Below are 23737 nucleotides of genomic sequence, written 5' to 3'. Positions count from 1 at the left end.
TATTGATCCTTACAGCTGCCAAGTAGATTTCCAAACCAAAAAAATAAATCATTAAAGTTTCTCTTTAAATAGCTTTGAAGGAGGAGCTTTAACAGCCCAGTCGATATCATGAGATCATGTTGGAATAAATCAGGCCTGATGTAATGGCTCTAAGAGAGGAACATTTACTCCATTTATCTTCAGACTGTATACTGCTTTGACTCGTGGCATTACCACAGTGGTGTTTTCATCCACTCTTCTACCAAGAATTGCATTTGTTGCACTCATTCATGGAAATTTAAACTGAATTCTGACTTATATTTTCCCTTTTAGTTACTGTTTATTGTTTGCTCTATATGTGTCTTTTCTGTTCTTCTTGACAAAACAAAGATGAAGTATTTATAAAGATCTAGTCTCAAATCTGTTTCTATTACAGGGGAACTCCAACAGTTTTCCACATAAAAGTTTGGGAATATCAATGTATGTGTAAAAAGTTTTATAAAGACTTTCATGGCTTCAGAAGGAGCTTTGAGTCACCAAAAGTTTAAAATTGAAAAAATCTCAGGGTGAGGAGTACAAGTACAGTACAAATGTGCAGTAATGGTACTTCATTTGAGTATTTCTTTTTTGCCACTTTATGCCACTACTAATTGTACATTTCAGAATAAAATATAACTACTCCATTAATACAACACTACATTTATCTGGCATTTATAGTTACTTATTACGTTTCAGATTTACATGTCGTTTTCACACAATTTTGTTTTGTGTCTGCAATTCCATATAGTACTTATTTTTCCAGGGTTTTTCCTTTTTTCTACATTAGATGCAAATGGCATAAAAAAATAGGTAAATTGTTGACAGTATTATTCAATTTCTTAATGGTGTTGAATGTTAATTTTTTTTTTTAAACCTGTAAAAATTAGTAAAAAATAAATAAATACATTTTTAGCTATTCTACATACATGTATTTTTTTAAATACACATATTTCCTGTATGTTATGTGTTTTTAAAATTGTAGTGTTCAACACAAGGAAATGCTTCTCTTTACAGATTGATAGAAACACCACCACAGAGATGGGAGAAACATTAATTGTGTGTGTTTTTCACTGTCCAGTGTGATGGAAGCTGTGCATGGAGCATTACCTAGTCAAAACAGGACCAATAATGCATGATGACAAATAAATTGATGTAATAATAATCTCCCACATTGGGTTGTTTTTTGGGGGAGACAGTCTTGTTATATAAGGTGTCTTTTTAATCTTATTAATAACATGTTGCTGTATGGGTTGATTCTTCATTTGCAGGTAGATTTAGATTTTTCAAGCGCATTCAACACCATCCAGCCCAACATACTCAAAAACAAGCTGACAGAGATGGGAGTGGATCTTTCCTTCATCTCCTGGATCACAGATTACCTGACAAGAAGACCACAGTATGTCAGGTTGGGGAACTGTGTTTCTGGGACATTAATGAGCAGCACAGGGGCTCCACAAGGCACTGTTCTGGCTCCATTCCTGTTCACACTGTACACAGGGGACTTCAAATACAACTCTGAGTCCTGCCACATCCAGAAGTACTCCGACGACACTGCTATTGTGGCGTGTATCAGGAACGGACAGGAATCTGAATTTAGGGATCTGATAAAAGCCTTCAGTGACTGGAGTCACAAGAACTATCTCCTACTGAACACCTCAAAGACTAAGGAAATGATCAGAGATTTCCGCAGGTTCAAGAGAGAGATACAAAAGATCCTTCTCTCCTACAGACATCAGGCTGTCTCATTCTAACAGAGATTCTACCAGACTAACTGAATTTCCCCTCGGGGAAAATTAAAGTAATTTTGATTTGATCTGATTTTGATTGATTGGAAATTAATTAATTGAGTCACGTCCTAATATCCTGCTCCAGTTGAGAAACAATAATGTGAAAATGTTGCTTTCATGGCTTCATTAGTAAGCCCTTTAATCCGAAAAAAAACAAAAACATGTTTTTTTTAATTAAAGATGATTCCTTTTGTTTTGCTACAACACTTTGGGGAAGCTTTAAAGATCATGGGACAGCAACTGTAAAATCATAAACTGAAAGAACTAAAGAAGGTCACATGCAGTGAAAGTGTAACAAAAACAAAAACACATTTGCTGGATCTGATGCTTTAGAGACGCTTCTCCACACTGTCAGTGTCAAGAACAACAAAGGCCCTTTCACCCTGACATCTCAAGTCATAGCACAGAGCAAGAAAGGAGGAACTGAGCAGTGTTGAGTTTTCCTCTTCCATTTCTTCTCACACTCACCCCTGCAGATGGACAGGGCCTCTGAGTTGCAGCACTGCTCGACAAGCTGGTTGCAGCTCTCCACCATGCCCTCCAGCTGGGCCTTGTCACAGGAAACACCCAGGAACCGAGCTAACTGTTCCACCAACGTCCCCAGATCCTGCGGTGGAGAGGACAAAATGGGGAGTATAGAAATGGGAAATTTATGAAAGCAATAATCATTCGCAAATGCTGAGAAAAATGCCTCTTGGGGCAAGATCTCCACAGAAATGACAGAATAGACCATTTGTCAATACCACTCATAAGGTCTCATATGAGCATTTGTCAAAATTACACATTTGAGTGTTTTGCGGCTCGCAGTACGGAGTGGAGTTTTCTAGAAACAGCACACCCTGCTGTATCTTTATTTCATTGATATAGTTATTAATTTAATAGTTCATTAATTCATGTGTAATACATTAAAAAGGTTGAAAAGGGATAAAATATTTACAAAGAGTCATTCATTTCATTTCTGTTTACGGAAGTTAAAATACCGTGTACAGTGACTCATACAGACCACAAGGTGGCAGTAGCATTCTACTCTGGAGTAAAAGGTTAAGAAGTGTTTTTTTGGAGAAGAAGTCAGAAAAAAATATGTTTTCAGTAGTGTTATGCCGCTCATTTTTTCCTCTGTAATACTGCACGTTTGTTCAGTTAAAACAAAGTTAAAACAAAGAAAAGGAGTCTCTGGTCGTTTTTATAGAAGCTACAGCTAAGTCCCCCACACACTGTCATTATACACACACATACGGTTTGCGGTTGTAAAAAAAAAAAAAGGTTGCAGTTTCGTTGCCTCTGACCTAGGTTTAGTGCAAAAAAATGTCTATAAAAATGTTACAAAAGACAGTTTTAACAGAAATGTGGTATATTTTCTGTTACTTTTAATCATAAAGTCTTTTTTAAGTGGTTTTTCTAAAAGGCTTCAGTATGACCTCTTGTTCATGTAACAGCCGGTTTAAACCAGAAATAACGTACTGTAAGATCTGGGATTTTGTCAGATTCTTTTAAGGTTAAAAAGTAGACTTAGCAGTGTGCGTGTTCATTTAAAACATGCCCTATACGTGGGGTATGGGATGTAACATTGAATTGTTTAAATGATCTGACAAAGACAGAAAAAGGCAGAGAGGACTGAGGCTTTATTGGACTTTGGAACACCTTTTTCAGAAGCCTTTGAGATTGGACAAAGTTCTCCTCCGCTGTACCTAGGCAGTGTATTCTGATGTCTGATAATAAAGACAACTAAAAGGACTTGATTTTTGATTCTCGTTCTCACTCAGAGAGGTAGTACATTTACACTACACTAGGTTTAGTGCAAAAAGTCTATAAAAATGTTACAAAAGACAGTTTTAACAGTAAATGAATGTACGTAAATGCCGGAAGTGAAGTACTCACAAGCACAAAGCAAGCCACAGAAGTTATGTAAAAAATGGAAGTTACGTTAAAAAAAATACCTGATTCACTAACCGTGAGCCAAAGAAATTACATAAAAAGTGCAAGTTTAGTAAAAAGTCGTTTTATTTTTGTTTTCACAAGAGACACAAACCCCATTCTCTGCATCACCATCAATCATTACTACTTGGTCAGCAAGATGGCGGCGAAGGAAAGTCTAAAATGTAAATATGAGTCATATTTTGCTGCCTGTACGGATGCCTTATATTGTGCTTTTGGAGGGAAGACCAGTCTGGTTCTTATAAAGGACTAAGGCATGGACTGTGTTTCCGCCCACACCTGTGAGAACACTCAGTTCCCTCTGCTTATACAATCTGTGTGGTATAAAGGTGTGAAACACTGAGAGATGGAAGGACAAAATGTACAGCTGACAACATGTCATCTAGGAACAGTTAAACATACAGGCTATCAGTTTACAGCCCTGGCTTCAAGACACCATAGTTAGAGATAACAGCTGTGACATACATTATGATATACTCTTAAATTGATATTCCAATAGCAATAAGATTCACAATATTGGAGTGAACAATCATTTCTGCACCATTATTCTAATTTTTAATTGAAAGATATATCAAATGATCATGGTGTGACTTTTGTGTGAGGATCTGGTCAAAACAAAGTCTTCAGTATATTATTTATAGGCCACGATATCTCTGCATCACTAAAATATGTCAGTCAGAATTTAAATTACTTGTGCAGACAGACAGACAGAGAGACAGATTATACTGGTGATATGATGGAAATAATGTTATTGTGACTAGACAGTATATAATAATGGTAGAGTATAGAATATATAATAATACATACATTATATATCATATATAATAATAATAATAATAGTAGTAGTAGTATATCACAGCATATAGTAATAATAGCAATGGCAGCAACATTATATGTAAATAATAATAATAATAGTAGTAGTAGTAGTAATAATAATAATAATAATAATAACAGCAATGAGCCATAACATAATATATAATGTGTAAACATATATATACACACACACACACACACACACACACACACACACACACACACACACTTCTTCCTCTTACACTGTGAATAATCTTAGATTATACTGTGTAGACTCCATATTCCATAGATTGTGTGTTTGGTTTGCTTTACTTTGTTTATTTAGAATAAATACCTTTTTGGAATACACATGCTGTCCATTTAATGTTGTACACTAGATATGATATAATATGATATATTGTACTGGCATTATATATGTATTTAAATACTTGACTATACAAGATACAATAGATTTATCATATGAAATGAATTAGTATTAAAAGGTTTATAATCCAGTCCCAGCAGCCCCACACAGGTCAGGTATTCTAAGAAAAGCCTATCTGCAGAAGAGAGGACATGTCTGACTTATACCTCGTAAACATGATAACCTCCACAGATAATGTAAAAAAGGACCTTTGGAAAAGCAAAGGGCAAATATTGATTTGGCATATTATGTTATTTTTCTTTCAGAGGTGCAGAGCTGTAAGTAACAATGTTTTGTACAGGATACATGTGTCTTCCACGTGGTGTGAAACAGGTGTAGAGGGTCAAAGTGTAGGTTCAGTTAGATCACAACTGAAGGAAATGGATGGGCCAGGGGCTTAAATTAGCTAGAGAATGTGTCGGCTCCGGGATGAAAAGGGAAAATCAGAGAAGTTCTCATTATCTTTACCTGATTGGACTTTGTCAGCATTGCAGTGGATTTGTGTGTGTGTCTGTGGCACATGTCATCACACTGTAAAAAAATGGTCTGTAGATGAACCATGACAGTAAAAGACTGTAAAATGATAAATAAATGATTTTTTAAAAACCACCATAAATGTATATATCAGCCAAAACAGTAATTTTTACAGGTTTTTCTTTTTTTTAAATTAATGACACCACTGTAAAATATACTGGCACTGTGTTTGTAGCACAATTATACTGTAATATATATAAACAAGCATCATTGTAATTTTTGCATTTATTTTTTGTAAAAATACTTTTTCTCACTGTTAAATGTACTAAAAAAACCATATCTCTAAGAGAAATATACTGTTATATTTAATGGTAAAGTATCAGAACAGCTGAATCTGTGTATCATTTTAAAAAGCTTTTAAAAACCCATATGTACAGACAGGCATTTGGGCAATAATTCTAATGTTTTTACACATATTTTAATTTTTGCTTCTATTATTTTATCTATTATTTTATCTAATGCTTGTTCACTGTTTTGATGATGTTCTCTTATTTTGTTTAACTGTTGTATTGCCTCAATGATATTGTATTTTGTAAAGCACCTTGTAACCCTGGTTTTGAAAGGTGCTTTAGAAATAAAGAAATAAATAAAATGTCAAGTTGCTGATTGAGTGCGCCACAGGAATGAGTCCTTACACCTGTAAGTAAGTTAGCATTTTAGCACCATGCACTGCAAAAAAGGTGTCTAAAAACAAGATAAAAACACTAAATCTGAGGAAAATGATCTTGCTGCATGGACAGATAATTTCACTTGACAAGATTTCTTAAATTAGGATTGTTAAATCTAGAAATAAGCATGTTGAACGCTTAAAATAAGAAATAAACTCTTAAAACAAGATAAATTATGTAACATTTCTAAATCTAAAGTTTTTTTTATCTTGTTAAGAAACAAATAATTGTCAGGTCACTCTGCTCGGGCCAGTTCATCACTGCTTTCAGCTTTAATTTATCTTGTTTTAAGAGTTAATTTATTATTTTAAGTGTTCAACATGCTTATTTCTAGATTAGATCATCTTAATTCAAGAAATCTTGACAAGTGAAATTATCTGTCCATGCAGCAAGATCATTTCCCTCAGATTTAGTGTTTTTATCTTGTTTTTAGACACACCCTTTTTTGCAGCGTGGCAACAGTGTGGCCAGTTGGGGAATCTTATCAGTCAAACCTCACAAGGAACAGACTACTGGGTGATGACTTGGAGTTACATAATGTCAAAATCAGAGCTACCACACAAAAGCTAGAAAAAAGCATAAGAGACAGTGATGAAGTTACCTTATACATGTCTTCATATTTCAAGAAGAGGACATTAGAGTCCATACGATGTTCCCAAAATTCCTGAACATGTTCAAACCAGGAACCATATCCCACTTTGAGAGAGAAACAGAGAGGGAGAGAGATGGATGAACTGACAGTAGTTTGGAGACAAAACAGAACAGGAGTTCACTGAGACTAGATGGTGTGTCCCAGTGTCCCAGTCCTCCACTAACCTACATACTTACGCTTGTCATGCATGAAACGCCGGCAGAACTCCTGGAAGGTTCCGCGGTAGCTCATGGTCCTGAGAGAGCGGTGGAACTGGTAGTAGGACACCACCAGGTCCTTGGGGTTACGAGCCATGTAGATCACCTAGAATATAAAAGACTGTAGATCAGACTGATGGCTTTTATCAGCTTGATTATTTAACCCTTTGATGCACAACATATTGACCCCCCTTCTAATGCACAACATGGGTCAAAAATGACCCGCATTCATTTCCTGTGTTATTTAATGCTGCTGTGTGTTTCTGTGCTCTATCTTTTGATATCAACTTATTTTATGATTGAATATTCCAAGTATTCTTTAAATTTTTGATATTGACAGATCATTATTTCCATTTTGCCTCTCATACTTTATGAAGACAAAAAAGTTTTTGTATTATTACAAAGCTAACTACTTGGCTAAGTAGCTTGCTAAGCTAACTACTTAGCCAAGAGGTTAGCTAACTAGTTAGTTTAGCAAGCTACTTTGCTAAATACTTAGCCAAGAAGTTTGCTCAGCAGTTAGCTTAACAAGCTACTTAGCTAAAAAATGGATATGGGTAATTTTTCACCCATGTTGTGCATTACAAGAGTAACACAAAAGGGGATTTTATTTAAAAATTAATAAAGGAAAACAAAATTAGGATGTATGATGATCCAAAACAAACTGAGGAAAACCTGACATACTGAATGATGAAAATAATTTATTGCAAAGATAGAGAACAAAAACTCTTTCAAATTGGGTCACTTTAGACCCATGTTGTGCGTCAAAGGGTAAAAGACAACACTGTTTAATTAAATATGTAGAGATGGCAGTAAGCAATATCCAGCCACTGTGTTGGATGGGAAAGACTGTAGGGGTATGGAGAATTACCTTTTTTAAAGCGTATCGTGAATGATCAGTTTCAAGGAAAGTCACAAAATAAATATAGAGCACGTTTTTTATTTAACACAGAATTCTAACAACTTTTCTTTCCAGGGGCTGGATTCACAAAGCATTCTTAAGCAAAAAATGCTTCTTAAGTGACACTTTTTTCTTAACTTTGCTCTTAAGACAAAATTTAAGAAGACTTGATATTCATGAGGAAATTCTTATCTTTTATTTAGTTTTTTTCTTAACTTTCTTTCTTCTTTTTTCTTAACTAAGATTTTACCTAAGATAGAACTTAAGAACGAATGAAAGTTCTTAGATTTCTTCTCATATTTCTTCACAACTTTAAGAGAAGCCCTCAGTTAACCCATGTGACATGCGTGTAACAAACACTTTAAATGTTATGTAATCTCCCATATGCAGCTTTATGCTTCACATTAACTCATTAAATCCCTCAGCAAGACTGTTTGACTGTGACAAGAAGTGATTTCTCCAAAATGTGGCTGTGACTGGAAACAGAAATGTGAAAAAGTAGCTAATTTCAGAAAGCTTATTTTTTGTTACTAGGCTTAGTTTAAACCCATTTAACAATTCTAATCCGTTAATGTTCTGTATTGCATTTGACCTGTTTTGACCATATTTCCTGAACAAATTAAGAAGTAACAAATATATCGCTGTGACGCATACGTCACATCAGGCTTTTAACCTAAAAATCGAAAACCTGATGTGATGTATTTGTCACAATAACAAAAATGGTAATAGGTCACTCAATATTTTCACTGTTTAAATTATTTTAAATTAATAAATGCTCTGCTGTTCAATTTAAAGTACATTTGACCAAATATAAACAAATAATAATCCTATCCTATCCTGTCACAATTTTGATATATGTTATGGAGATGCAAAGAAAAAGGCAATTTTTTTGTTTCCGTAAGCAGAAAATGTGTCTAGTTTATTTATTTTAAAATAAGAAATATCATAAACATAAATACCATAAATTCCCAGTGTAACGTCTATGTCACATCACAGATCATTGACATTTAGGAGTAGTATTTTATTTTATTTTTTTTTTAAAAATCATAAATGTGTTCTATGTGGTCCACCTGGTCTGTGGTATATGCACCATAATTTTCCTTAAAAGATAATTGGTTCTGGGTTCTTATGGGTTAAAACAGCTACAGTGAAACAGTTAGTCTTGACAGTATTTACTTGAACAAATTTTTATGAAATGTATTTGATTTCTTTTATAATTAGTTCAGCCCTAGACTAATTTGTTAACAAACGTATTATTTTGGCAGTTGACATATAATGTAAATGTCCTTTCAGTTTGTGTGACATGTGACACTATTCCTAGATTACACTATGATGTACTCTTAGTAAATCACTGAGGAAGTTGTTGTATTAGATACTACTTAATTAATCACTATGACTATTATTTGAGTAGGCCCAGTTACTGAAACCATGTCCTTACTACTATTACTTTTAGATCGAAGTTCTTTGGGTGGCAGCAAGGGAGCAAAATCCACCAAGGCCTCTGAGAGACAGAATGGATCCTCTTACACTCCCTGATCCTGTCTTAATTAGACAATATAGGCTCTCTAGGCCGTAATTGTTTTTCTGGCAATGATCTTAACCCTTTGGAGTTTGGAGCTATTTTGTTGGTTTTTGACTCTTTTTCATTCTGCCTGTATATGCAACTTACATAATGATTACCATGTCATGCTGGTATCATCTTTTTCAGCACAACCTCACCTGATTATTATTTTGCCATTTTGACTTACTAGATCAACATTTTGAAACACAAAAAACACACAAAAACACACACAAAAAATAATAATACAAAAAAACACGTAAAGAAAAACAAAAACACACACAAAATTAGAAAAAACACAAATAAAAAACATACAAAAACACTTTTTTTTTTACAAAGAACACACAGAAACACACAAAAACACACCAACATTTTTTTTAAAAGCATAAAAACACACACATAAAAACCACAAAAAACACCCACAACAATGACCAAAAAAAACAAAAAAAGACTCCAGAGGGTTAAGGTAAAAATCTAAGAACTTCCTGAGTGAGAAAACTAAGAAGTTCCTATACGACAATTCTTAACCCTTAATAGGGCACTCATTGAAATACTTGCAAATTCCAAATTTCAACCCTAGAGAATATTGGAGGATATTACTGTCAGAATGTATAAAAAACACATACAAAAATAATATTTTGAGAAAAAAGTTCACGAGATTAAAGTGACAAATCTACGAGAAAAAAATGGGCAGATTTATGAGATTTAAAGTGGTGAATCTGGATGAAAAAAGTTGCTTTTTTCCCACTTTTTTCTCGTAAATCTGCGACTTTTTTCGCACAGATTTGCCACTTTAATCTAGTAAATTTGCGACTTTTTTCTCGAAATATTACCTGAAGTTACCAAATATAGTTCTTTTAAGGGTTAAGGAAAAAAATGGTGAATGGCATTTAAGAACATTCTTAGGAACTTCCTATTTTTTTTCTGAAGAATTTTCTTAAGTTTTAACTTAAGAACAATTTTGTGAATCCAGCCCCAGATTTCTAAATAATAGTCAAGATTTCCTGATTTTTTGGTTTTCTCATTTCAAAATGAAAATCTGTTGCATGTGGTGGCACATGGAGCTATAAGGGCCAGCAATAACCTTTATATGGCTGTCCCCTCAGAGTTTAGCCAGGGCCATCTGTACAACCTGACCCCCTACTGTTTATTTGTTTGTTTCCCTGTTTCTAAATGACAGTTGAGAAACAGCTTGCCTTCTGATTTTGTTTTTCTCATTTAAAAATGAAAATCTGTTGATATGTCTATCGATATCATGAGATCGTGTTGGAATAAATCAGGCCTGATGTAATTTGACTCTTCTTTGATTCTTTGAATCTTTGACTCGTGGCATTACCATAGTGTTGTTTTCATCCACTCTTCTACCAAGAACTGCATTTGTTGCACTCATTCATGGAAATTTAAACTGAATTCTGACTTTATATAGAATATATTATTTTATAATATACAGTAGTGTCTCAAATCTGTCTCTATTACAGGGGAACTCCAACAGTTTTCCACATAAAAGTTTGGGAATATCAATGTATGTGTGTGTAAAGTTTTATAAAGACTTTTGTGGCTTCAGAAGGAGCTTTGAGTCACCACAAGTTGGAAACAGAAAAAAATCTCAGGGTGAGGAGTTAAACAGAAGCGAGCTTACCCAGTGGTGGAAAGTAACTTAGTAAATTAGTTCAAGTACTGTACCTAAGTACAAATGTGCAGTAATTGTTCTTAATTTGAGTATTTCCATTTTTTGCCACTTTATGCCACTACTAAATGTAAATTTCAGAATAAAATATAACTACTCCATTAATACAACACTACATTTATCTGGCATTTATAGTTACTTATTACGTTTCAGATTTACACGTCGTTTTCACACAATTTTGTTTTGTGTCTGTAATTCTATATAGTACACAACGTACACCCCTTACACTGTTATTTTCCAGGAATGTACTGTAATTATTTTACAAGGTTTTTCCTTTTTTCTACATTAAGTGCAAACGCCATAAAGAAAAAGGTAAATTGTTGACAGTATTATTCAATTTATTAATGGTGTTAAATGTTAAATTAAAAAAAATATAAAAAATACATAGCATATAGCTGAATGTAAATTTAAGCCAGCTTTCTGTTTTCTAACAGTAAAACTTTAAATTTAAATTTTCTTTTCTGTTCTTCTTGACAAAACAAAGATAAAGTATTTATAAAGATCTAGTCTCAAATCTGTTCTATTCCAGGGGAACTCCAACAGTTTTCCACAAAAAAGTTTGTGAATATCAATGTATGTGCAAAAAGTTTTATAAAGACTTTCGTGGCTTCAAAAGGAGCTTTGAGTCACCACAAGTTTGAAATTGAAAAAATCTCAGGGTGAGGAGTTAAACAGAAGTGATCTTACCCAGTAGTAGAAAGTGACTTAGTAAATTAGTTCAAGTAAATGGTAAATGGACCTGCACTTACATAGTGCATTTTTTTTATCTTGCTAAAGGACACCTTGACAGTAGGCTGCCACTTTCAGGGATCGAACCACCAACCCTCAGATCAGTGGGCAACCCGCTCTACCAACTGAGCCACAGCCATCCCAAGTACTGTACCCAAGTACAAATGTGCAGTAATGGTTCGTGACTTGATATTTCCATTTTTTGCCACTTTATGCCACTACTAATTGTGCATTTCAGAATAAAATACATTCCTGAACATGTTCAAACCAGGAACCATATCCCACTTTGAAAGAGAGATAGAGAGGGAGAGAGATGGAGGAATATATTCCTACTGTTTCTAAATGATAGTTGAGTAAAAGTTTGCCTCCTGATTATGTTTTTCTCATTTAAAATAGGGCCGGAACTCGATAAAAAAAATATCTAATTAATTAGAGGCTATGTAATTAATTAATCGAAATTAATCGCATTTTAATATAAATATTTGACCTGAGAACAGTGGGAAGTAATTTTTTCACATGGATTTTTAGTATACCATTGAATAATGACTGAATACATAAGCTTAAGCAACAAAAATATTGTTTATTTTTTGTTTAAGTCCAACAGACCAGTGCAATTTTTGCCATTAAGCGTAGCAATAGCATATTTATAAATATAGTACATTTCAGAAATTCAGGTAGCCTATAGGTAGGTAGACCTTCTGTAAACTGTAATACTTTGGTTTTTGAAGTAAAACACAATCCACGCTAGCTACCACACTAGCCGCTAGCTGCTATATGTTTTGCATTGAGGTGATACGTGAGGCTGGATGTGCTGCGGTGATATGTGAATTCCTTGTTGCATAGCAACACAACCATGCTCTCATCGACGCTTCCATCCGTTGGTTTTTTGTAACAAAATGTCCCATCATCCACGGGGCTAACCAAAGCGGTCTCCTCAGCTTCTTCATGTTCACTGTGGTTTGTTGTTGTCTGAACTCATGAAGGCTAGTTGGTGCTCCCGTATAATCGGTCCGCCTGAAACTCATCCAGTGAGAAATGTTCTGCGGTGCAAAGATAAGTGTGATTAAAATGCCTTAATTTTTGTGTAATTAATTCATCTTAATTAACGCGTTAAAGTCCCGGCCCTAATTTAAAAATGAAAATCTGTTGAGTACGGTGGCACACGGAGCTTTATAGGCCAACATAAACCTTTGTATGTATGTGCGCCTGGCACTTTGACCTGGGTCATCTGTACCCTTTGACCCCCGTGATGCCGGGGCTGGCTACGTCTACTGTCCAGTATGAATGGACTGACCTTGGCCTCTCCGTTGTGCATGGCTGTGGGGAGGAATCGGTAAGGAAGATGGCTTTTGATCAGACGAGGAGAAGTCAGCTCCTGTTGAAAACAAAGGAAGTTATTACTTTAGTTTCTAATCTGTCTTTGCTTATCAGTCCTGTAGATGCTCTGGTGCTGGCAGGTGTGTCTTATCTTATCTGCTCAAAAGTCACATACACAACATACATATCACCATTTCTTGGAAAATGCTATAAACTCTTGCACTTAAGGTATGTGCTGGGCCTTTTTGTGTGTCAGCAGAATATCTCAAATTATATGTGTGGATTACCATCCAATAACTACGATGTGTAAATGCTGGCTCTGCATCTGTCCTGCACAATACTATATCTGCATTTGTGTTCCTTGTTTTCTTTCATTCTGTAATATGCAATGCTGGCAGCTACACTGTAAAAAACTTTTGTTTTTACGGTAAAAAACCGGAAGCTTTGTTTGCCAGAACTTTACCGTAATAAATACAGTGCAACTTTTTGTAATATTATGGTCAAATTATATTAGCACAGTTGATTTGACGTTTAAGATTGCCATTTTATTCCATATTTTACTGTAAAAAATAAAAAGTTTTTCCATCAAAAGAAACACTGTTCTGCCATATAATTGACAAGAAAATACTTTATAAATGCCGCATAAATTAAAGATTTTACCATTAAATATTACAGTATATTTCTGTTAGAGATATGGTGTTTTGTACATTTAACTGTGAGAAAAAGTATTTTGCAAAAAAGAAATGCTAAAATGATGGCTTGCATATATATAATATTGCAGTATATTTTTGCTACAAACACGGTGTCAGTGTATTTTACAGTGGCGTAATGTTGTTTTTTTAAATGTAAAAAATACTGTTTTGGCTGAAATATACATTTACAGTGTTTCATTGTTACTGAAACTGAATTATGTAGTTGCAGTTTCTGATTAAAATGTAGAAAAATACAGCAAGCCGATGTAATCAATCAAAGCCTTTAGTTACGTGCACGGAGAGAGTTCTCAGCAATCTCTCCCGACAAAGTAAACTTTTCTTCCTTATATACAGAGTTTCAGTCTTACATGATCAAATAACAGGAGGAAGTTACATGATGAAGTGATTTAGACTTATTTAAGTGAGTTAACATACAGGAACCAGACATTGCAAAGCAGTGAGAGAGACTTCAAAGAAACAATAGAAACGTGGATTGGGAACCAGTTTAGATATTTGTCAACTTCAGTAAGCTTGTCTGCCCATTTGTCCATGAGACATGATTTAATTCACTTTACTGTTAATGTGTATTGTTTAAATTTCAAGAATCTAATACTATTTTTCCACAATTAAGCCATTTATCATTTTACGGTCTTTTACTTTCATGGTTTAGCAGTAAAATCTACAGACATTTTTTACAGTGTAGCCACAGTGCTATGCTTGCAGATGTTGAAGTAATTTTGCTGAAAGGTACAAGCCATTAAGCATGATTCCCTCTTCTTGTTTATATGACAACGTTAAATTTGTGCATAAATCAGAGTTGAAAGTAAAACTGTCAGGAGATATCCTGACTTGACTTTTCAGAAGAAAAATAAGATCCTAGAGTCTGATAAATGTCTACACTATTCAAACAGCAGCCCCTCAGGCTTTCTGTTATGAAACCCATACTGAGATGACATCATCTGGGATTTTGTTTTTCAGACTTGGAATGGAATCAGTGTATGGAGGAATAATGGGATTAGTTGAGTGTTTACAAGTTGACAGCTTCTGATTCCTCCAAAACTATGCCTACATCCTGGACAATAGTTGATGGTTGGTTAAGAGTTTAAAAATGTTGATCTGAGATAGAGAACTTTCATATTACCACTTTTAATAATAAGTAGTTCAAGTTTCAAATGGCAACCATTCTGGGGCTCCTTGTTTGAGTTCTTCACTAAGGCCCTTAATCATCCATGTAACCCAGACTCATTCACCGTGTTGTTTGGGGCCAATCCACATGGTGTGGAAAGTAGTTGTGAAGCTAAGGCTATCTCCCTTTCAACATTGTTAGCCAGAAAGCTCATTTTACAGTTTTGGAAATCTGAAAGGGCTCCTACATTTGAAATGTGGTTGAGAGAGCTGGGAAATGTTTTACACACTACAATGAGAAAATCAGGTACATCATATCTGCTAAAGAGGATATAATTTTAAAAATCTGGCAACCTTTTCTCGATTTAATGTCTAAAAACTGAATTAGTGCTATTCTGTTGCTGTGCCATTTATTTTATACCTATGTTCTGTTTGTCTCATGTCAAAAACTGTCAAAAAAAACCCTGTACGATTCTGTGTAGCACCACCAACTATTTCTAATTTGTATATATTTTTCTGTTATGAAAACAATAAAAATAAATACGCAAAAAAAAACTTCAAGTGGCATTAATTGGACCCTTGCACCTTTGCACATGTCAGGGGAGCTGGTGGGACCCTACTGTGCACTATAGTCACCATCAAACTCTGCATGTATGAGTTAGACATTATTTTACTGTGTGTGGTGCTGAAAATGACACATTTCACTTCCTGTGTGCACCATGTTGCACTAGAGAACACATACTAAACTCGCATAATGTTGCTGTATGTCAAGAATAAATCACACTTTGTACAATGAATGTAGATTGACTGATTTTTGTCACTAAATAGTGACTTCCTGTTGCCAGCAACTTTGAGTCAATATTGCCTGGCAGATGTTATCAGACCAAGACTCTTCTCAAGCATGAGAATTTTTTTTTAGGGATTAAACACGGGAGACGTAACTGTGGCCGCCGTCGCTAACTGTGCACAATGTCAGCAGCTGATCATAAACAAAGCAGCATGGCTAATTATGCACAGCGTCTCCACTGATCATAAATGGTGAATTAACCAGCATCACTAACTGTGCACAGTGTCCAGCCCCTGCGACGTCATTCTGGCTGCTTGCTGCTTCCCCTCCTTCTCCTCCTCTTCTATTCCTTTTACTGCCTCCACAGGTCACAAATAGAATTTTGAATAGCTCACAAATCTCGCAAGACAGATTTTTAACGCGCCAAGAAATATCGTCAAGTTTAATCTTGCGAGATCTTGTGGCAGAAGATCTCGTCACACCCCTAATTCATGGTTCTGAAGGGTGTGCAAAGTTTGTAATTTTTTTCCCGACATATTTAGCCCCTTAAAAAGGTAATTCATTTAAAAGAAAAATACATTACATTTACATTACATTACCTTGCATTACAATAGTGTCTACAAATCCTTCAGTGATTGTGTCCTATAAATCCTTCAGCAGTGCCTTTGTATTTATAAGGCTTTAACTTGACCTTGTTTTAAGGACAGTCCTTGTGATTGCAAGTGAGGCTAGCCTTGTTTTGAATGTGCAGGTGTAAAATTAAGACCAGCATACTCTCATGTTTCACATCTAAACAAAGTGGTGTGGGTTTGTCGTAATGCTGCTGCACCAAGAGAAAGGCATAGCCATGACAATGCAGAGTCATTCTTTTTCATGCCAGCTAGAAAATCCCCCACAGATGCGGAACTCATGCAGTCCTTACATGATTATGTGGGCTACAGAAAGCTAACCAGACTTCAGCTACATTACCTGTATGATTTCCAGGCCTGGTTGAGGGTATTCTAAGACAGGCAGCTGTTCATCGATGTTCATAAGGCCGATCTCATCTGGATCTGCTCCCTGACTCACTAGATACACAACCTCCTGAAGTAGACTGGTGCCTGTGAGGAAGAAGGACAGAGACAGAGGATAATCAGTCCCGGTTTGTCAGAAAGAGAACAATGAAAGTGGTTGTGCACAGGGAGTGAATAATCTCACAGAAATAGTGAGAAAACTGCTTTACTCTTGAATTCTTAAATGACACAAAGACAGTGATTCTGTTTCCCTAAACAGCATCCACCCACAGAGAACACACAGTTCCCTCTGCTTACGCAATCTTTATGGAGTAAAGGTGAGTAACACTGACTGCAAATACATGACAGCTGTGAGGACAGAATGTACAGATCATGTAGTAGTTAAACATATAGGTTATCAGCTTATAGCCTACGGTTATGTACACATGCATATGTGTGTTAAAGGCGGCTTCAGTTAGACTAATAACCTATTTGATGCCAATCCTCCAAGCCCAAATATTTAAAATTATGTCATTTAAAAGGTTTACATATATCAAATAATTTCTATTTTTGTCTTGAAAGAACTGTTAACGCTAATCCCGGATTTATTTTACTTTATTTGAACAAATCCAACACCATCCAATTCATCAAGGTTGTAGGAAAAACATGAAGATGTATTACTCTGTTGTCATTATATTTGCTGAATAGAGCATCATACTTGTTTAGGACTCAAGCTTCAAAGTTGTGAGTCTTGACTCAGCATTTAGGGACTTGCCTCTTTTGACTCAAGACTTGACTTGGGACTTGAGTGCAAGAATTGAGACTTAATTATGACTTGCAAAACAATGACTTATGTCATGCTAGTAGATCTGTGGAACTGTATTTGGCACAGTGGTGCTTTAAGCTAAATGCAAATAGCAGTTCAAATTAAAAAACACGCTCAGGTATAAATTTTTGATTTTATTTCTCAAACTAAAAGACAATTTTAGTTGCTTGAAAGCCATTGCACTAAAGTGAAGTCTATAATGAAGCATGAGCTATGCATGAGTATATACTTTATTTTCTTTCTTCTCATTTGTTAAATTTAGTTCAAATCTGATGACTTTGTGACTGCTATTAAATAACCAAATTTAGATCATACTTAGTGTCAATAGCATGTTAGCATCCAGTGTCAAACACAGCCAAGCTGACATTTAACAGGTATAATATTTGCAATATTCACTATTATTTTAGCATATGATGCTAACATTTGCAAATTAGCACTAAACACCAACTAGGCTGATGGAAATGCGTTCATATTTGAATGGATTAAACAGAAAATGATATAACCAGGCAAGCTCCTTCCCCCCGATATCAAGTCTTTGATTTCAAGCTATGCTAACCTTTTCCTGAGAGTAGCTTCCTATCTAATGATGTTTTCATCTAACTTTAAAGAGAAGCAACCCGGAGGACAATCAATACTGGGTTGTACATGGGGTTGAACTTCACAAAAATAACAAAGAGAGAATACAAGCCAAACTAAATATTACAATGCTAATTGAGTGTGTAAGCAAAAGCCCTGCTGTATGTTACATTAGTGGGTCATCCCTATGTTCCCTGGGTCTATGTTCCCCGTTTTTCCCAAAAAGGGTCCTATGTTCCCCGCAATCTATCAATCTTTACGGTAGACTCTCAGCATGGCCAGCAGGCCTACCGTCACATGGCCCACCTTAGCTCAAGCAGCCCAAAACTTAAATTTGCACAGCAGCTACATTCTGGTTACTTTGCAGTTCATTTTTTTGCTTTTCAAATCTAGGATTACTCATGTTTCTATAGTCCCACCCCTAATCATATTGTCTTGCATCGAGGATTAGCTTTTTCCTTTTATTATCCTACCTGTTCTCCATTGTATTGTGCACCCTTGTGGAGAGCTTAAAACAAAATGTCATTATACATTCTAGGGGTGTGAGGATTTACCCCCAGCTAGGTCAATACACCAATTTATTTGCTCGAGTTGGAGCAGTGGTTAACGTCCCCGACTGACATCCGAGAGACCGGGGTTTAATCCCCCCGCTGCAAGTCCATTTCGCTTTGGGAAAAAGCATCTGCTAAATACCTGTCTTTAACCTTTATTTGTTGAGCGTCACAACGCACCTCAACTATTGCACGTTGAAAGCGAAAGGAAACATGGTGAAGCCTGCTCTCTCTGGGTGTGCTTATAAATTAAATAATGAGTTTGTGATCGAAGTTTTATCATTACTGATTGAACTAACATTCCTTGAAAGGATCCCTTGGTCCAAGATAAAGTGACATAATTAACAGAAAATTCCTAAACTTGCTGCTTTTAACACTCAGTTATCGAGTAGAAATATAACTAATCAGTGCCTGCAGTCTTTCTCTTCATAATTCTGTTTTATACAGTATGTTGCCAATCTGTGGTGTTCCTGTGACTGACATGATCAAATATGCCAGTCTGACATTCCACACGCTTCTTTTGGGAAAATAACTTATAAAAAACTGATGTATGAAGAGTCTGATCGGTTCATCACCCTAAGTTTTGAATAAGTTATGTAAGTAATGTTCTGAAGGAAAGAGTGGCATAACGAGACTTCTCAAGAAGGAGGTGGTTAGTATCTGTATGGCCTCAGGCCAGCCACATGCTAGTTGTAAAAACCAAATAATAAACCGTGTCACCAATATTTTAGTCAGTTTTCTGAAAAACCTTTTATGCTATATAAGAAAACTTTTATCTCCCATTTGTACCAATCATGAAGTAGAAATGGTCCTAGAAATGGTCCACTTCAATTGAAAAAAATACCATTAAGATTCTTGGAAGTGCTGGAAGCTGTGTGTCCTTGCTTTTAAACAGAAGCAGACAAAAGCAGCTTCTCATTTCTCAGCGCTTTCAGATTTGATCAGCTGTAGCTAGCTTATTAAGCTCATGTTAGTTATATAATAATAATACAAGCAGGTCTTGGTGCTATATAAATACTACCAAGGACAAAGTATGAACTGTCAGTCCACAGAGAAATGCACAAAGCCTATATCCAGAGACTGTGCCTTTAAAACAACTCATCTTGGGTTAGGTTGTGAGGGTAAATACAGGTATATTCAGATGGACAGTCTGAGAAAAATAATGTGTTTTTCAAAACAAAAAGCATGTAAACATGTTCAAGTACTAACCCAAAATGCAACTATAAACCTGAAAATGAGCATAATATGGCTCCTTTAAAGTGGAAAACTATGTAAACTCTGTGTTTAACTATGCACTTCCTGGCCACATACACAAGAGCAGTGAAAAACAGAGGTTAAAACTGCATGTCTCAAGAATAAAAGTCAAATCGTAAGTTAATGATCAATGTAGATGTAGAAATATTGTTTTGGTATTGCAATGTAGAGCTGATCATTTTACACAAAACTCTCTTTGTCAAGTAAGTTGGAACTATTTTTTTAACCCTAACGAGACGTCGTAATTTGAGATCCAAATAATGCTAATTAGATGTTCCAGTGAACTGGGTTTGTAATCTGCAAATCCAAGATGAAACCAGATCCAGATCCGTTTATTGGGCGCTACGAATGTCTATCATAAGCGTCTGTATGTAGCTCTTAGCCAATTGTATCATTAGCTTAGCCACTATCGGGGCTAGTTGGTAGATTAGGCTTTTGCCAAATCCTGTTGGAAGCAAGGCTAAAACATCCTTTTTGGTGGTGAAACAGGAGTGTAAAGCCAAGCGTTGTTCTTCTTTTAAAATAAACTTTGGCTCTAAACTACCTGGAACAATCTTTAGTAGATCCAAAGAGAGCTTGGCGTATGCTGCAGCCATGATCCGTAAGCAAACTACAAGCTTCCGTCTGTCCAATAGTACGCCTCATCGTCTTGCCGTCCCTCCCCGTTCTGTGATTGGATACCAAAAGCAGGGCTAAGAATCAGCCATGGACACCATGTCGCCTTGCAGTTCAAAACTAAATCAAGCGCACAAGACAGCATGTATAACAACATATACCCAGGCTATGACGCCCTCATTGATTTTGCCATATTCTATTTTGCAAACCTCTGCTTTGCACAGCAGAGCACAGAATGCTGCAGAGCAGAGGATGCCCTCTCCTCAATGCGGCGTTTCTGTTTGTATGTGTGTGTGTGTGTGTGTGTGTGTGTGTGTGTGCGTGTGTGCGTGCAGTGCAGAGGTGTGCTGCCTGCAGGGAAACATGGTTGCAGGTATGGCTGATGTCAAAACAGTTATAAATGCACTGCCATCATAAACTGTAGAGCAACCCCACATCCCATTGGCCAAGACTGTCACATGTGAGCCAATGGCCTTGCAGCTCTGCAGCATCCCAACCATGTGGCCTGCCATGTGCTTTCTCTCCCTCTGCACCAGAAGAGGATAGATGGGACAACATGGGAAAGGAGACAAGTTCTCGCTTTTGACTACTTCTTTGACTGCAGAATACGGTAGAAATGCATGCAGGTGTGTTGGTTTCTGTAAAACACATTTGTCTCCTTATACAAAATGTAATGATACGGCATTAATATGGCATTCAGGAAACAGAGAAAACAGAGGAGAGTCCAGTTTGTAAGCCAAAAAGAATGCAAATTTCATATCAGACATGAATTGTTTTTGTCTATAAATTTGAGGGGACATTCCAAATCCTGCAGTGACAAACTTATGAAAGCGAACAGTTGTAAGTTCCCGTGCCCAGCCTGATGTGTTCAGACTTTAAACTCTGAGCCTGAAAAAACAGCTTTCATATCAGGCAATCGTTCCCTTGAAAAATGTCTGAGTGCAATCTTTTATTTATTAGGTCAGTATGTGGGTGTGGGGTTTTTTTCTGACACTTTGGCCATTTCATAATCTGGCTATCTGTGGTAGAGGTCCTGATGTTCGTTATACAAGCTATTCTGTTATATGCTTTGAATTTATGAGACTTTCCCCCCCAAACAGCATAGACTGTATATAAATAATGGATGTAGTCAGTGTGATGTCACTCATTGGTTTGTGGACTGCCTGTTTGAGGCATCGAGTTCGGCATCATGCTCATCGCCATCTTGCTTTACGTGTGTTGCCATCTTGTTTTCAGAAACGAGGAGCAGACCATATTTGGACTGTGGAGGAGCGAGAGGGATCTGACGACACTGCACTACTTTATTCAATAATAATAAAGTGTCAACTTTATTGACAAAGTGTCGTGGATACACATTGCTTTTCTTCTCTTCAAATGGCGGCTCGCCTTGTTAGTGACCTGTCAATCAAAGGTAGCCACGCCCCTGATTATATGATTCTTTATCTTCTGTTTTCTTCTAAATAGGGTCATTATTTACACTATTAACATCATATTGTCTTAAAGAAGATTTTTTTACTAGCAATCAGACCATAGTGTTGTCCTAGAAAAAATTCTGAGGTAATAAATCAAGTGGGTTTTCTCATTTTCTATTGAAATGAATGGACCTAAATGCTTCTGCAACCGCCATCAGCGCCCCTTGTTGGAATTTTTGGTAGAATGCAGTTTAAGTCACTTCCTGGTTTGCCTCACTGCTTAGACCCAGAGGTTGCTGCTTGTTGTACAGTAGCTTAACTCATATTTATCCCCTAGTGGCCATAGTAAATATGGTTGACACAAGAAGTGTTGTTACAGAGTGTAAAAGCAAAGGTGGCCCTGAATAATAATAATAATAATAATAATAATACATTTAATTTATAGGCGCCCTTCATGTCACCCAAGGTCACCTTACAAAGTCTAAAATCATAAACATCTTTAAAAACAAGACAACATGGTAAAAACATCACGACATGGTAAAAACAAGACAATGTGATAAAAGCAAGTGCATTAGTGTCCAGTTACAGAGTGTATGCCAGTTTGAACAGGTGAGTTTTGAGTTGTGACTTGAAGGTTGTGATGGTGTCAGACTGTCTTATGTGTGGGGGGAGGGAGTTCCAGAGCCTGGGTGCTGAGTGCAAACCACACCAGCAATTCACAAAACATGCCAGCAATTCATCACAACACACCAGCAATTCATCCCAACATGCCAGCAATTCACACAACACACCAGCAATTCACGCAACACGCCAGCAATTCACAAAACACACCAGCAATTCACACAACACACCAGCAATTCATCACAACACGCCAGCAATTCACACAACACGCCAGCAATTCATCACAACACACCAGCAATTCATCACAACACATCAGCAATTATTACCCCTATATAATGTAGTGCGCCCATATTGTGATATTTATGGTAAATTCATTGAGACTGCTCAGAACAGGCTGACATGAAGGATAAACACTTTACTGTAATACTTTCTCACTTTGCAGTATAAAACTCTTACCTGCAGAGAGGAGATGAAGTATTAACTTTACATGGACACACCATGTGAAATAATCAAATTGTGTCGCAGCTGAAATTTGTTTGTTGTGTCGGCGAAATTCACAATACAAAATAAAAGAACAAACCAGTAAAAAAACAACCAGTATCCTTTGGAACTACACGGGAATTGCAGAACTATATATACATATATACTTTTACAATTATTTGATATCATTATGAGAATTTGAACCTTTCTTCCCACAGTCGACATGTCTAAATTAATCATGACTATAATAGTGCAAGGCCTTTCTGGAAGGAATGGAACGATGCAGCACAAATGTATGCTTGCAGAGCAAAACCAAAACAGGAAGCAGCACGGTCTGTTACACACTGGAGAATATGGCTCTACTGCTTCCTCTCACAGTATCATGTGACAGAATGTGTAGTAACAGCAGTGTGATGCAGCAACACTCTCATTCACTCACTCACCAACATCTTCATACAATATACAATGCATCCAAATCACCACATCAAGCAGTATTCATTGTTTTAATTAAGTTGAATGTGCACAGCCTGAATAATTGTTCCACCATTGAACTACAGTTTGGGAATGATGCTGGATGAGTGTGCATTCTGTAATTAAAATAGATAGA

The 23737-nt window shown here is 36.2% G+C and overlaps 1 protein-coding gene across 1 annotated transcript in view; it reads right to left on the bottom strand.

Moving 5' to 3' along the window:
* The window catches only part of sult4a1 (sulfotransferase family 4A, member 1), a 38458-nt gene that overhangs the window by 9301 nt on the left and 5420 nt on the right, over window positions 1-23737 (bottom strand). Inside the window, exons 2-6 of the mRNA XM_059325520.1 lie at window positions 16773-16903; window positions 13177-13257; window positions 6987-7113; window positions 6760-6854; window positions 2274-2412 (exon numbers count right to left, since the gene is read on the bottom strand). Coding sequence (XP_059181503.1) covers window positions 2274-2412; window positions 6760-6854; window positions 6987-7113; window positions 13177-13257; window positions 16773-16903 — 573 coding nt within the window. The remainder of the gene's footprint in view (window positions 1-2273; window positions 2413-6759; window positions 6855-6986; window positions 7114-13176; window positions 13258-16772; window positions 16904-23737) is intronic.

This window comes from Centropristis striata, chromosome 22, assembly GCF_030273125.1.
Source record: "Centropristis striata isolate RG_2023a ecotype Rhode Island chromosome 22, C.striata_1.0, whole genome shotgun sequence".
Lineage (NCBI taxonomy): Eukaryota > Metazoa > Chordata > Actinopteri > Perciformes > Serranidae > Centropristis > Centropristis striata.
The sequence above is the reverse complement of the archived record's forward strand: the minus strand, read 5'-3'. Positions and strand labels throughout refer to the sequence as shown.